General features: G+C 39.6%; 1 protein-coding gene across 2 annotated transcripts in view; it reads right to left on the reverse strand.

The window, feature by feature from the left end:
• klhl13 (kelch-like family member 13) overlaps window positions 1-14,194 on the reverse strand; it is a 57,312-nt gene extending 43,118 nt beyond the window's left edge. The window contains exons 1-2 of one of the 2 annotated variants that reach the window (XM_030068546.1): window positions 14,095-14,194; window positions 11,650-11,720 (exon numbers count right to left, since the gene is read on the reverse strand). In XM_030068546.1, coding sequence (XP_029924406.1) covers window positions 11,650-11,702 — 53 coding nt within the window. In that variant the 5' untranslated portion in view covers window positions 11,703-11,720; window positions 14,095-14,194. Of the gene's footprint in view, window positions 1-1,449; window positions 1,548-11,649; window positions 11,721-14,094 lie in introns of those variants that run through there. The other variant, XM_030068545.1, reaches the window with a different exon arrangement.
• Between the last annotated feature and the right edge of the window lie 2,664 nt (window positions 14,195-16,858).

Here is a 16,858-nt window from a genome sequence, read left to right on the forward strand (position 1 = left end):
TGAAAACACAACTTACAATATACAAGCTTCAAAATAGTAAGTGGTCTGGTAGGGCAGAGCCAGACTGGGCAGACTGAGGTGGAGCCTCACTCAGTAATGTTACTGTAGACACATAAAATTGCTCTTACATGTGTAACACCCTCACTATGTTGTGAACATAATTTGAATTTACAGGATTTAGGCTATTAAGGAATTTTTGGCTCGCTGGAACCAACTTATTCCACTAATTGTAAAGAGCATGGTAATTTTTTTTGTCAATCTACAATAACAGTGTACATTTCATGTTAGAGATCAGTGTTACCGCCATTATCAGTAAAACAAAAATCACTAGGTCACTAGTGTCAATAATTGAGGACGTTTAAATTGTGCCCTTGGGTAAAAAGCTTATAGACACACAATGACAACCTAGAATTTTCTTCAAGATTTACACCATGTTAAGGAATCTGAAAAGAAAGGTACAGGCTATATGAACACTAAACTACTTTATGTTTTTTTTTTTTTAACATGCTTTTAGATGTATGAAATAGCCATATTGCAAGGTATCACCTTTTAAATTGGGGCCATTTTGAAGTAATAAAAAAAAAAAAAAAAAAACTGTGTTGGCTTTAGGTTCTTTTCTGCGCCATCTCAGGGGTGCGATAATATTTTAACTCAATTTTTGTAAACCTAGCAGCATTTGAAACAGTTAAGCTTATAGGCAGAGCTGTGTGAGAATTTAAGACTGTGCTTAGTGTGTTAAGAAAAAAACCCTCTCATGTTAGCCTTGTTGACCTCAGAAATTACCTACAGGTTATCATTACCCCACTTACGCTAGCTTGCCTTGAAAACCCTTCATTTGCTCTCATCTTCTCAAGATGTATGTTCTCAGACTCTGTTCTCAGGCCTATGCAAAGTTACCGTTCAAAAGTCAAACAAGACACCATCCATTTCAGCAGAACACTGAAAAATAGGCCAGATAAGAGAGGATGGATAGAGCCTGTGTGAACCATCTACATTTTACCCTTCCCCCCTCCTGAACAGTAGCAGATGACAATAGCTCCTAAACCAGGGCACGCCAGACATCCTGACAAAGGCAGGCTCCTCCCAAGCTTGCCGAATCTCTGTGCCCAAATAAACATAGCCACAGGGAGAGGGCAAGAGTCGGGGATGTGGTCCTTGCCATGACCAGACTAACAGCAAAATGAGCCACACTGCCCAGGAGCAGGGCATTCTGCACGCAAGCCAAATAACGCATGCTGGACAAGCCGACTCTCCAGATACATCACAGCACTCAATCATATCCTGCTTAATTAGGGCTGCACAGAGAGAGAACGGATTCATGTATTCAAAACAATCTACAACTCAAAAAAGAAAGAAAGAAAAACATCTCCAAAACTGAAATGAAACAAATCCACCTTAATGTACATCACCACAATGGCACAATCTGAATGCTATTTGGCTGTTACTCACATGTAGGCAGGCGAAAGAGGTGAGGACCTGGATGTCTTAAGCACTGGCACTGGGAATTTCCAGCTGACAGGAGAACCGCTTTTCCATTTCAACGGCATGTTGTTGTCACCAGAATGGTGCTAGAGCAATACCAACAGCAAAGAGCATTTCCATGAAAAGGCTTCCAATGCGGGCTTCCATCCCACTCTGCCCACACCATTTAAGGGGGAGGGAGAGCAGCAGCAGCAGCAGCAGCAGCTATAGAAATACACTGGCACAGGCAGTGCAGGCTACAGACAGGGTTGTGACATTAGCGGCAGCACTGAGAAGCCAATAGATTGTATCCGCTGTGACTACTTGCCCTGCTGCATTCACAGTCATCTCCTGGTGGGAGGGGGAAGAAGCCCTCCCTTCCCGTCACCCTTTAAGGGTTCATGAATAGCCCAGTAGCTCAGCAACAGTGCCACCTTGTTAAAGGAGTGGTGATTACAGTACTGACTTTGCCATCAAAAGGAAAATGGAGAAAGAGGAGTAAGAGAAAGAGAAAAAAAAACAAGATGAAACAAAAGTATGCATACTGCAGCACTGTACAATCTTTGAATAGCTGTGCCCAAAATAGCGTCTGCACAGTACAGTAGAAAGGGGGATTCTAGCAGCACATTTCATTCAAATAAGCTTTGCATGAAAATCAGTTCTGGATTTTGTAAATTATTTATTTTACTTAATTACTTGGAACCACAAATAAAATGTGCTATCTCCCTGTGTTCATCACGCAATTTTGTACAAGGAAAGTTTAGGCAGTGAAACACCAATCAGTGCTGATGCTGGAATGACTACAACAGATAAAACTGGAGGTCTTCAGCTGCCCATAGATATAAAGTTATTCACTATTTGATAAAGTTGGTCTGAAATTTGGCTGATATCCTGAAATATGTCCTGGAAGAGGTTAACAGCAGCATCACCACCACACTATCTTCCTAGTGCAGAACAATTCTAAAGATTTAGAAATTGTATTTGTCTTATCACCATTTTCTGGGCCTTAGGGAATTTAGAGGGGCAATTTAACAATTCTGATAACATTTGCTCCAAAGTGCTGGTAGACAAAATGTAGGCTTTTTCTACATGGCATTTCAGGACACCACTGTATTTTGTATTTATGCTAAACAAAATCAACTGCAGGACTAATACAGATTATTCAAGAGCTGTCCGTGGAGGGACACTTCGGGGAAGAAAAAACACTCAGATTATCAAGTTGGACCAGGACAGTCAGTTCAGTACACAACTCGTTTCCTTAATGACTAACTCTTAATGCTAGAAAGTACCAATGCCAATGTCAAGAGCCCCACAGCTTTGTGTTTTGTGTTCCAGTATTTCATGATTAAATTTACCAATTTTGGAAACTTCCTTGCAAGCCTCCTTTCTCTCTACCTCAGTCTCACCCAGCAACTACACCACATGAGCCCTGAAAATAGTGTGATGAAGTCAGTAACACTGTGACACACACACACACACACACACACACACACACACACACACACACACACACACACACACACACACATCTTACAAGTAACAAAATAAGAAACATTATGACCCCCTCTTTGTACACAATATGAAAAAACATTTCCAGTGGATAGTGGCACAGCTAAACATGTTCCCTCTGAACAGATTTAAAAAGAATGGTAAGAAAATAAACACTGCAGTTGCTCCTGAACATTCTGAATATTTCCTTCTCTCATATGTTTACACCATACTTCTATAACCAGTTTTTCAATATAATCTCTTGCACTTGTATTGAATCTCTGAAAATGTTGTTTGAATGGGAAAATGCCAAATTTCATTTCTGACAGATGATTTTTTATGGAAAAGATCATACATCTGATGAAGTCAGCAAAGTTGGAAGGATTATGTAAAATTAAAGAGGGCTTTAAAAGATGAGTAGGCAACACTCCGTGCCTAATGCAAGAACAGGAAAAAACTAGGACACATATTCTTCCAAAATTGCAGCCTCAGTATTTGCTTAATGATATCACGTTTTGTATGCTTTGGCCCCTTTGCTACAATTCACCAAAAATTTTCCAAAGAAAACCATACTATTTTATAGGGCTAAATGAAAAATTTCCTACCTTTCAGGCAAGCATTAATTTCCATTCTATTCAGTACAGTAGGAAATTCAATTTGCAGAGACATCATAGTGAACATCCCAGTATCCCAGCAAGTGCACTTTCAAAGCAACTTTATCATCGCATGGGAATTTAGATTAATGCTCACATTGATTTGAAAAGACATTACATCCTCTGGTGCATTCACATTCTGGTAGAACACACCAACATCCAGAACAACATTCACATGCTTTTTTGTTGGAAAATCAAACCCAGAAGGCAAATGATAAGAAAATGTAGGCATTATGAAAACAATCAAGTGGATTTGTTGTTGCCTTATTTCAAAATTTCAATTCCTGTTCTAGAGAAAATAGTTGCTCACCAGCTGATTCCATTCAAGCATAAAAGCACCTTTTTGAAAAATTCAGTCTGGATTCAGAGCTCACCACTGTACACATTATGCTTTGCTCACTGTAATGAATGATCTCCTCTTAGCTGCATATGCAAGAAATACCTTTTGGTTCATCTTGATCTCAGTGCAGAATTCAGCACTGTTGAGGATAACAGCCTGCCTGATCACTTTGCATACTAGGTCAGAATCTCCAAAACAGCATTTAATCAGGTCTACTCTACTAAGATAGATGTTTTACTGTGGGCACTGATGATGCTATGTCTTCCAAATGTTTTGTGGGGTTCCTCAGGGATCTGTGGTAGGTCCAATTCTTTTTTTTTTTCCTACATCAACATGTTACCCCTGGGTCATTTGTTAAGCAGACACAGATTGGGGTGTAATAGCTAAGATCTAAGTAGTTTTATGCAGGTAGGTCTGTGTGGGGAACAAAAGAGGAGGAACACATTGGCCAAAACATTATCTGGACCTAAAATGCCTCCAAAAAGTATTGATGTTTGTGTTCTGTGTGGGGTAATGCTTGACTCATGTAATAAAAGAAACAGTAACTTGCACAAGCGCACCGCAGAAATGGAAGTGAGCAGGTACACCAGATGCCCCCAAAAATTGATCATTGCCCCGAGACGCTAAGTCGTCATGAGATAATAGCCAATGAGTTCCGAGATTGTGTAGTGAAAATACCGTGATACAATCTTAACTGTGACTTTTGTGATCTGTTGCTCCACTAGATGCAAATGATCTAAATAACACTGACACATTCTACTTCAGACGTGGATGTCACAACGTCTCTTGCAATTACACAATAAATAAGAGATACTCATTTCTGACGGTTTAAGTGCATCAGTTAAAGAACAACTTTATCTTTCTGAAAGTGTTACCTCACTTTGTGCAATATCCTTTGATTTTTTGACACATGTTTGAGCTTGGAGAAGCATGTTAACTCAGCTGCTCAGCCCTGTTTTTATCATCTCAGGAAGATTTCTAAACTTAAGTCATTTATATCAGATAAAAACATGGAGACAGTGATCCACATCTTTATTACATCCTGTCTCAAATACTGAGGTACCCTGAGCAAGCGTTTGTTATCCTGATTACAGCTTATCCACAATGTTGAAGTCAGACTCATCACAACCACAAGCAAAAGAGATAATTACACCCAGCTTCTTTTCTCTGTCTTCCTCTAAAGTTTAGGATTAATTTTAAGATTTATTGATTACTTTTAAAGCGCTAAATGGACTTGGCCAATGATATATTACTGAGCTTTTAACCCCTTATAACCCGTCTCAACGTCTGAGATCCGTAGATGGGAACTTGGTGGTTGTTCCACAGACTATACTGACAACAGGGGCTATGACAGGGTTATGATCCTTCTGCTGATTCTGATCAATGGTTAACTAAGACATATTGCAGTCAGTTATTTCTGAATAAGACTGTTGTCAAGCTGTAGCCTCATCACTACATCTGTTCTGTTCCAAATTAATGAATGTGCATCATGAAGCCTTGCTACTGTGCGTTGTAGGCTTCAGCAAGACATCAGCAAGCTACACATGCAGAAAGAAATATGTTCATTAGCTGACTTGCGACACTTGTTACAATCATTAACTTGACCTAAGCTACTGGGCTCCAACCATCACAGACAGGGAAAAGTGGAACAAGATGCTTTCCTGCAATCCAGGCAACAGCTACATATCTGGTGACTGCCTCCCATATCTGCCTGTCAGTCATATTTAAGCACCTTAAAACATTAATGCCAGGAGTCTCCCAGTAGAAGCACAATTTGTTTAAAAAAAAAAAAAACATTGCAGAGTTTAAAAACATTGCAGAATTTTATATATTATTCCCACAATCATCCTCTACCAAAAATACACTGTGGTGAGCAACAGCAAGCACTGTGAGAGTTGACATTTTATCAAGTGCTGCTTGGTGAATTTATATGCATGCCAGACAGAGGTTCCTGACAGGGGCATCCTGGTCTCTGTGGTTGCATTTAGATGGCAAGGCCCCCTGTGCATACTATGCAAATGCAACCTCCTGGGTTTCAATCCAGCCCAGAACCTCTGTTGCATGTTATTCCCCTCTCTCTCTTCATCCCAATCTATATATACACATGCTCTGCTGCACAGGGAGTGAACAACAAGGAAAGCTTCCTGACTTCGTAGGAACAGCCATGGAAAATAAACAGATTAACCTCTCAAAGCAAGGTAAGTGTGCCGAAAAGGAAATTGAACATCTTTGAGGAAAAAGTAGAGTGAAATTCAGCACTGCCTTCCAGAGATGAAGAGCAACCAAAAGACGAGAAGGGACCACAAGGAGTGGCCATTTGTGAAACAAAACTAGAGTGAACAATTTGTTATTTCCTTTAAAAGATGAAAAACACTTCAGGTTTTGATTGAAGAGGAAAAGTGTCTGCTGCCCTGAGTGTTGTACAAAGGTCATTCCACTACTGGGAATCTGGGACAGAGAACAGTTGAGGCTGGAAGAAGTGATGACAAGGTCGATACAAGGAAGAAAGCAGCCAAGCAGCAGGTTGTAGCAGAGAGCAGGGAGAGTGCCATGGCTTAGATGTGAAGAGATGCAATTTTCCCAGTAGTCTAGTAAACCAGCTGTGCAGTTTTGATATTAATGTGAACAACCGCAGGTGACCAGTTAAGAGAATGAAGAAAGGGGTGATGTTAAGTTTCAAATATCCAACAAGGTGAGCTGAAGGGTTTTGGATGAGTTGCAGTAGCTGAGCACCACACTTTGACAGTCGTTCAGATTGCATATAACAAGCCTGGAAAAGTTGAGTACCTGTTGCTGGTGTTAATTAGGTCCATGTTTTGTGTTTTCTGACTTGTTTGCTCGTTAACAGGGAAAAAAATTTGTATTTCTTATGCAACACAAATTTTTGCTTTTTTGGTTTTTCCTGTTTTTGCTTTATGAGCTAAAAATCACACAATAACCACTTTACACAATTCAATGTAAATCAGTCATATGATCATCGGGGTAAATATACATTACAATAAGGATTGAGTGGAAAAAGTGAAAAAGTATTCAAGTATGAAATGCAGGACATCCTGTATTAGAAGCTGATGTGCGTGCTGTGCTAAACCCATTTTTACAAAGATCACAATTGTGATAGATAGGCCTCAAGACTTCTGGAAGTCCATTGTTCTTTTCAGCCACCAAAACCTACTAGTCCAGTTAATAATTAAATGATGTGAACTGCCTAATTAGGGCCAAGGAGGTATCTGACAGCCAATAGGTTTTTGTAAGCTTTCCAGGGCATTCAGCACACATCTCATCTGTCACTAAGGGAGAAAATAGGGCCCACCGTCTGTGCTAAAAATGTAGTTATGGAACCACAATAAGTGCATGAAATTGTGTCTTAAAGGTACATTCCACCATAGACCACTCCTCTGTTTAACAGAAGAGAATTTGATACATAGAGCAGAAAGAGTTGAGAACCAGCTCAGCACAGGGTGGAGAACCAGAGCTGTTAAGCTATTTCACATGCACCTTAGGGATTATGTCTTGGAGCATGACCCAGGGAACGGGCACAGATGTCCTCAGGTGTCCAGGATCTTCAACTGTGTCTGAGCTTCACCCGCAGCATTGCACCCTGTGACCCCTTGAAGCTACCATAAAGATGATACAGACAACATCAACACTGACTCAAGAACAGAGTCTGATGTGGATTCCCTCACCCTACAGCCCCACAAGGCTCCAAACACACCGGTCGACCAGTTCAGCATTCCAAAGCCACAGCCATGGAGCTGCTCAAGTTTTGTTACCTGTGTAAAGGTAACAGGGAGGAGCCCCTACAACACCCCCCCCACCACAAAAGACATGCCGGCACTTTGTGATTTCTCCCGGTTCTCCCAATGTACAGTCAGGGCCTGCACTGGATATACTTTGTGACGTCACAATGACTTGATAATAGTCATAATAGCCATAATAACGTGATGATTCCACCAGCAAATAAGCAGCAAGGGGAGCGATTCAATAAGAGCATCAAACACATGAAAACTTCAACTTAAACAGAATCAGCAAACAAGTGTGACAGACTAGTGACCAAGGTATTTTTTCTAATATAATTTTATTAGCATTTACTAAGGTACTGATGACAAATAAAACTGTCTTCTTGTCATTTGTCCTGACAATCACAACTTCTATATTATTAGTATTTTCCAGATTAAACAATACATTAAAGGGAGCTTTATTTATTTACTTTCAGTCATTTGTACTGGCCATCAGGTTATTCTATGATGCATCACAGTTATTGATAGCTTACAGCAGATGGGCTGTGGACCAACCGACTGCACTCTGCCTCCATCTGTACATATTATGATACTCCACACTGAAAATCGTGTCCAGTGAAACTGTAAGCAACTGTCAATCCAGTTGGTGTAGTGTCTGTCTCATCCACCTCCACATAGCCACTATTACAGTCCATGAGCAAGTACGAGGGAAGTTCCTCTCCTCGGCATTTCGTCATGGATGACCATTTGTTTTCATGCAGCCAAATGGTATTGTCTACAGTAAGAGGTGTAACAGAGGAACAAAGTCAGTGAGCATGTACATTCATCTATGTTCCACACTCACTACATTTTCAAACTAGAGACCCAGACTACGGTTTTAACTTGCTGACTGCCATGCCATGAAGAATTGAAATCAGCAGCCAGCAACGAGAGGTATATGGGTAATGAATCAAACAAACTGTCTATCTTCGATGATTCAAAAATATGCCAAAATGTATATCGGGCATCACCAAATGGCGGACCGCGGTCCGGGCACGGACCCAGTGACGGCTCTGTCCGGACCCGTGACAATTCTAATATTAAGAAATAAATCATTTGTTGTTATTTTTTCTCTGACGGTCGTGGCAACAGACTGCATGCGCAGCTAATCTAGCTAATACGATAGGAGCGTCATCAATAGACAAGCCAATCAAATTTATTGTTTACCTTTCAGCACCAGTGAATAGCGGAAGAGAGGAGATGAGACGAGAAAATGGCTTGCTCCAAAATGAGAAAAGTAGATAGTGAAGAAATTCAGTCTCTGTTTTCTGTTACTGGAAATGTAGTAAAGACAACTGCAGTATTGTTTTCCATTCAAGTGCCATACAAGTTCAGACTTATCGGTGTGTTAAAAGTATATTACTTTGAAAACACTTGAAAACAACTGAAATTTGAAATTTCACAATTAATGATATAGAGATGTACATACGTGGTTGATTTTATTTATATCAGGGTACACTATTTAGACATTATAAGATTCAGACCTTTGCTGGGAGGAAATTTTAGTAACTGAACCTCTTTGAATTTTAATTGAATACCCCTGATGTATGTGATGCATGCTAGGGCTAAGCACCTACAATGAGTACGTTTACATGCACACCATATTCCGGTATTATTCGGAATATTCGCAATATTCCGGTTGCGCACGTGTCATGTAAACACGCTCCAAACCCGATCAAGGTCATATTCCGGTTGGAGAGAATTCCGAATAAGAGAGAGAGGAATATGAGATTTAGCCTAGGTTCATTTAACAGCAAAATCATCTGCACACTGAGATGACGTGATGTGGACTTCAATGTGGTCTATGGAAACAGTGGGTCTCAACTGGTCTCGCTTCACGGTCCACACAGGCTAAGAGTGGCTCAATTTTATTTCACAAGGTGAAAAGTGTTGCAGCCTAATCCTAATGCTGTCATCAACTGTTACAACATGAAATAAACACGGAAATACAGTGAAGGATTAAAACCCTGTGACATAAAGAGATATAAAATGACTTACATCAAATGAAATAAAATGAAAAAGCCAATAGCAACTTAAGATTGATTCAGGACTCCAAAACACCTTTTTTTCTCTAGACACTTGGGTAATCTGGTTAATTCCCACATGTTTGGATCAGATCATGCCATAATCTGGTTAACACAGCTAGATGTCTGCCGGAGAAACCCAATCACTGGGCAGTGTAAACCCTTCCTCACATTTCTCAACAGCTTTTTAGGTGTGCCCACTCGCTGACACAATAAACACACAACTATAGTCCACCTACAGAGTGGCAGAAAATCAGAGAAAAGAAGAGAGAAGTGTTTTGTTGATATAATGTAAGTAAAACAAATTGTTGTTGTACGTGCAGTTAGCCATGTTGGTCACACTCCACAGTGAGAAACGTTCAGCAAAATAAAAGCTCCGCACCAGACATCCATTACTCTTCAAAATTGGTCCACAGTCCACTCAGAACTGACTTGCGATCCACTTTCGGACTGCAACCCACCAGATGAATGTATTAAAAGACGTCTCAGTGTGCATGAATGATTTTTGGTGTTTTAGTTTTCTGTTTTTGGGACCAAACAGCACATGATTATGACTGACTGTGCATAAGTAATTGCATTTACGCATCAAAATTTAGGGTTTCTGTTCGCAAAACAGCGAAATACATCAGATATATTTTGGTGTCTCAGTGTAAATACATTTGTTGATTTGTACTTACTCGATTTTCACTGGCTTCCAACACCAGTTTATCTTGGTGTTCCCAAAAAATGTCTCAGTGTGGTTCAAAAACTTTGATACTACTGATTACAATGGTCACTGTCTGTTTCTGATGGCACTGCAGAGCAGTTGCCACACAAACACACCAGTTGTTATTCACTGGAAGTGGACGGGAAGCTGTGGTGGAAGTCTTCCTTTTGAAGGCTTCCTCTTGTCCCGATTTTCTCTCTTCTCCTGTGAGGTGTACTCAGGCTCAAACAAAAAAGTTCAATCTAAGACGGAGCTATGTGTATTCATTCACTATGTAGTCATTCACTTCAATATCTTCTCACCCTGGAAGCTGCTGATTCCTAAATACTGGATACAAATATCTAGCTGAGGGCATCTTGGTGGCTCAGCTGGCTAAGGCTTGTATCACATAATACATCCTGGGTTCGAATCCAGCCCAGGACCTTCAAGGCATGTCAGCCCTCCCTCTCTCTCCCACCTGTTACTCTCCACTATGACTATCCGAAGAAGCAACAATGTCCAAAAATCATCTTTAAAAAACACAGCTAGCTGAAGAGGTACAAGGAGCGCAGGCTATTAATATCCCTCTCTTAGAGTATTTTTATACCAAGGTATAGAAAGGGACCAGATAATACAAAATCTTCTGCCTACTTTAGAAGTGTTATTTTGATATCAAACACTTCCAAATTCATATACACATACTGCAAAAAAATCCACAGAGACTGCAGTGTCATGCCACCTAGATACTTTTTTAAAGCCAAGTCTTTATCTGTTGAATTACCTATGTGTTACCCTGCAGTTTCCCTTTAAAAAGTGAACTTGAATTATGATGGATGATCACAGATTGAATACCACTAAAATACTAAAGCCTATTGAAAGTGGTAAAACATTTTCCACTTTCATAAAATATTTTCCTTTTCAGTTCACATATCTCTAGAGAAATTGAAGTTCAAGCATAAAAACTGTGTCAAGGCTGATCATTTTTGATAAATAATTCTACCGATTTACAATCGGCACCTCATTACTGAGAGCTGGAGAAAAAAATCTGAAATGACAGCGGTGACCGTGGACCCTCAGGGAAGCCAATATTGGACGTTTGATAGGTCTTGAATTTTGTGGAGGTATTTGTGCTAAAAATGAATATGTTCAATCCAAGTGAAATATCCCTACATGCATTCATAGTGGCCGAAGGAAGGTGGACACGCGAAACACAGCACAGTACCTGTCATGTAATCCGATGGGCATCGTCTCCCCTCTGTGTACAGGGTGCTCCATACCCTCGCCAAACCACACCTTTAAAAAACACAAAAACACAGCACACTGATGGTGACACTGACAACATAAAAGATTTTTCATCCCTATAGAAACTTTCTGAATCAAGAAAATTATAAGGACAATATGAACTTTTGTTTTAATAGTTGCAAAGCTGTTTTGCAACCACCACTTGTTACACCATATTCATGCTTTACAGTTTGCACCATCATATGAGGTAGAATTATACCATTTTAAATTCAAAGGTCAAATGGAAAACAAAATGATTACTATTGTATGCATGTGTAAAAAATAAATTGCATGTGTAAAAAACAAATTGTTATGGCTAACACATCTGAATCCAAAATTCAACATCTTTCAGGTTGAAGCTGGCTAGTTTAATTTAAATATTTTTGTTTAACACAGTTGCTCAGATGAAATGGCCGTTACTTTTAATAGAGCAAGGTGAGACAACCAAGTCACATATCAACAGGACAGGCTCGGTAAGAGCAGTCACATAATCACACAACAAAAAAAGTGTCTTTGATAGACTTCAGCTCCCAGTTCATAAATCAAACCTTTTCCTCAATGGTGCAATTCTAGCTGTGGTATTGTAAATGGCCTGAGTATGGCATGACTGATGAGAGTCAGGGGGCTATTTCCCACTGGAGCCACCAACACTCATGGTAAGTTAACGCAATTTGAATTGAAAATGTCCACAGAAGGTTAAGGTTTACACTCAAAATTATGGATGTTTTGGAGCTCCATCCCCACTGCTGAAATCTGATTAAATATCATATTTCTAACTTGTTGCTTTACAGAGAACTAGGATGTTCATTCATGTTGAAGCTCATAATGTAATGTAACATCGAAACAGGACATTTTCCAAGCATGTGAACTTGTGAAACAAGATGTGTGGAACAAATGAAGGGTGTGATTTCCTTATGAGCAATGTGAACCTATGTGAACCAACGTTTGGCAGAAGGCACAGACTTTTGTTAACAGTCATGTCCTCTAACAGGTGTCTGAACAACAGGGGTGGGGGAGAAACTGATTCACTTAAATATCACAATTCTTTATGATTTTTAATTAAATAAATAAATAAATAAATAAATAAGTATTGTATCAATTTAAAGTAAAGCAAGTGGGCTAAATATCACTTAGGCTAAATTTTGGCAAGAGAAAAACTGGCATGGCCATTTTCAGAGGGGTTCCTTGACCTCTGACCTCAAGATATCTGAATGAAAATAGTTTCTATGAGCATCAACAGGTCTCCCCTTTGCAGACATTTGCTACTCCCATGCAGTTTTTGGCATGCAGTACAAATGTGTTATTTTCACCAATTCAAAAATGCTGTTTTTCTCTGTCCTGGGGCCTAAACAGTGTTGGAGTCGCATAAGCTGGGTTTGACTGGAAAGCTGAGACTCTTATGGATCCAATGAGCCCAATTGTATTCATGTGTGATGATGTTAGCCCCCATAGTTGCCATTTCAGTATAGTGAGACCATTTTTGAAACTTCACATCACTGCATAAGGTGATTTTTAGGATAATCTCAGCCTCGTGAGACTTTATATGCACAAACTACAAATTCACAAAACAAACATCACAATAAATTGGAATATCGAATCGCAATACTTTAGAATCGGAATTCATATCGAATCAGCAACCAAGAATTGTGATAGTACTGAGTCTGGAGATGAGCATGTCATCCCAGCCCTACTGGATGACATGTAGTGTTAGTTTGTAAATCATCAACAATGTTGTGACTGTGGTGCCACAGAGCTGCCGGGTACACTTTGTCTCTCTCTGAGGCACTCTGCTGACTAGCGCCGTGTGTGCTGAGGCAAAGGTAGCCCAAGTGCTTTCTATGTGTCCTTCTGTGGACAACTGTGGATCTGAGGAGAAATTAAATTAATGACACCAGCCTGCCACCAAGAAAGTAAGGTGACACTAACCTGTTAGCTCGGCTAATCGATATCACTGTCCTACCAGGTAACGCTGTGTAGCTGAGAGACCGCCCGCCGGGGGAAAACTCATTTTCTGGCCATGTTGCGACCACTGTCATCTTCAGTGGGAATATGCTAAAGCTAACAGGCTAGCCATTTAGTGTTAACATGGCTAGCCTGAAACAGATGAGGGACACATTGACGTGACGGGTGTCTTGGTTGCCCTGTTAATAAACCTTAGCTAGCCCAGGTTAGCTTCACCAAGTTAATGCCAGCGTCAAAGACAGGGATGTTAACGTGAGTGAGTTGGTTAGTTATTAGTCTGGTTGGTTGGTTTGCCACCCCCAACAAATGACCAGGTTTAGCTGTTAACACTGTATTTCTTGATAACAAAACACTGCACGCGGTATTTTAATCAGTGTATGTACCCTAATATACACAGCAAACTTTTAAATAATGAAATCCATACCTTCAACTACGAGATATAACTAGCGTCCTTGTTTTCCTTCCAAACCCCTCAAATCCACTTATGCCAGTGGAACAGCCCCCTTTTTCATTATCCAATCAGATTGCCGCTTACTAAGAAAGCTGGAGCATCCGAACTTTTAATTGGCGGAGGTGTATGGCAATCTTCTCTCATTGGCTCAAAACTTCCGTTACTAAATAAAGTGGTTGTAAAGAAGTATGGAGTCCTCTCCCAGGCGTTTGTAGCATGTAACAAGACCAAGTGGGCAGAACCACTGACCTGTTGTTACTCAACTTTTTTTTTTTAAATGGAAAAGTAAGGTATATTTTATCCGTGAATACATACAAAAAGCAGGTCTGATTTTTTTTTAAAGCTTCTCTGTCCTGAACAACACATTCAAATTAATTGGATCAAACAGGATTTAAAGAACCCCATCAAATTGGATCTGTACTCCAAATCCTGTTTTCTCTCAAATAGATGGTCTTCAATTCATTCTGTGTTAAATCCTGATAAAATTCTAATTATACTATCCCCATTCCACCAACAGTGTCTATTATCTATTATATTAACCACTATTCTCCACATTATTATGTCATTTGGGAGGATAAAAACTTAGAAAATATATATTATTATATATTATTATATTATATTTAGTGGTGTTCCCTTAGGGATTATGACGTTTATAAAAGGCCTATACGACCAAATCCCAAGTAGGCTATTGAACCATATGTCACAACCTTTTGAATCTGCAACCTATACTACTGACTGGGGAAAAAGTTTGTTAATTTCCCCAGAAATATGTTTGTTAAAGTTGAAGTGCCACATATCACACAGAGCAAAATGTTTGTCATTTGATTTGTGCACCAACAGTTTCAGGATACAGGTTGTGAGTGTAATTTCCACTTGGAACCCAAATATCCTTTTAAAATTTGACAGTGTGATTCCTTGGCTTACAGTGTACCAAAAACAAGTCTTATCTCAATGTTTTAAATTAATTTGATAACAATTAAATATTACATTAATGTAATATATAGGCACATTTCAATGTAATATGGATGAATTAAAGAAAATCTTTATTATGTAAGGAAATGCCTTTACTTTTCTTTTTTTTTTTTTTTTTTTTTTTTTTTTGTAAGTGATTTTAAGTTTTAGAGTCCAAACAAAAAGGTTATAAAGACCATTAAGCTATGTGTAAATTTAGACATGGTCAGGAATTGCTGTTTTTTGTCATGTTTTGTCTTGCACCCCTTTTCATGGATGTTATTTTCTATGCAATCTCCTAAATTGTAAACACAATTCTAGTATTTTTTCTTTCTAGCATTAATTTCTTACATTGTTCCACAGTTTACATTTGTTTAATCTCTAATTCGCCCAGGTGTTGTCATGGTGATTTGATGCTGCTGGAGAAGGGAGTAGTAGCCTGATATCCCCTAAGATCAGAATGACACCTGCCCAGTGTATAGGGCCTTTATTAACACAGGAGAGGCAGTAAGAAAGCCTGTGCATGGCTGTAGGCTATATACATGCGAACACTAAAAGTTTACTGATTTGTTGCTTCATATATGCCTTTACAGTCTGATACTGAGCAGTCATTTAGGAAAATAATGTTATTATCATTATTATTATTAGTAGTAGTGGCAGTGGTAGTAGTATCATTTACCTTTATCTATCCAGGAACAGTTGTGCATGCATGCTCTTTTTCAGCACTGCCCTGCTGCTCGTCATCCCCCACCTATACCCCTTTTCCATCAAAGTGGTGCCAGGGCTGGTTCAGTGAGATGTGTGAACATGTGGCTTCAAGGAGTGAATCGGTCCTCACAGCCTCGAGGCTCCTGTAACCCCCGAGTGACACTGAACCCCCAGCGGCTCCAGCTGAGCTGCTCAGTGGCCAGCAGGGAATACCGAGGTTGGGCAGCTTCCAGGTGTGAATGTGTATAACAATGAAGTTAACCTATTTGAACTTTATTAAAACTGTAAGACTCCACCAAGTGGAGGCCGGGAATAATGACATGTTAATTCTAGGAGGGGAAAATAGGTGGTTTTGGTTATTGATGCTGAAGCCCAGAGAGACAAACTGGATGCAAAACAGCAAGCACTCAGTGAAACATTGTCAAAACAACAACAACAACAACAACACAAAAAAGACTTTGGGTTATCTTTGATTCAGTTCTTATTTTTGAATCTCACATTAGAAATGTAACTAAGAATGCATTTGATCATCTTCTATCTATCCACTGGTGACCACCAGCACTGATGACAGCAGTTACCCAAGTTTACAGTATCTGTCATGTACTTCATGTTTGTTTTGACTGCTTAATTATGAATTTAAATAATAAATACCCCCCCCCCCCCCCCCCCCCCCCCCCCCCCCCCCTCACACACACACACACACACACACACACACACACACAAAAATCAAAGTTCTTGTGGGAGCCATGCTTTTCCCTCCCAAATGTCATATTAACTATTAGTGGTTCTCACACCACCACGAGTTATGGTTATGTTGGGTGAGGGAGAGCCCTAAAGCACAGGGAAGTTTTTTGAAGATTATAAATGGCATGCTATTGTTCCTCAGTTTCCAAAACAACTAAAACATGTGTGTGTAAAATGTTGATATTTCTTATATGTTTTATACAGCTAAAACAGCCTGGGGTCAAACTTAATCCAAAGAAATACTGATGGATACAAAATGTGCCAAGGACATTGAAAACATATCATCATATTAATTTCATGTTTACCTGGTTGTAGCCATTTAATTAGGAAAAGT

This window comes from Myripristis murdjan, chromosome 14 (assembly GCF_902150065.1).
Source record: "Myripristis murdjan chromosome 14, fMyrMur1.1, whole genome shotgun sequence".
NCBI classification, from domain to species: domain Eukaryota; kingdom Metazoa; phylum Chordata; class Actinopteri; order Holocentriformes; family Holocentridae; genus Myripristis; species Myripristis murdjan.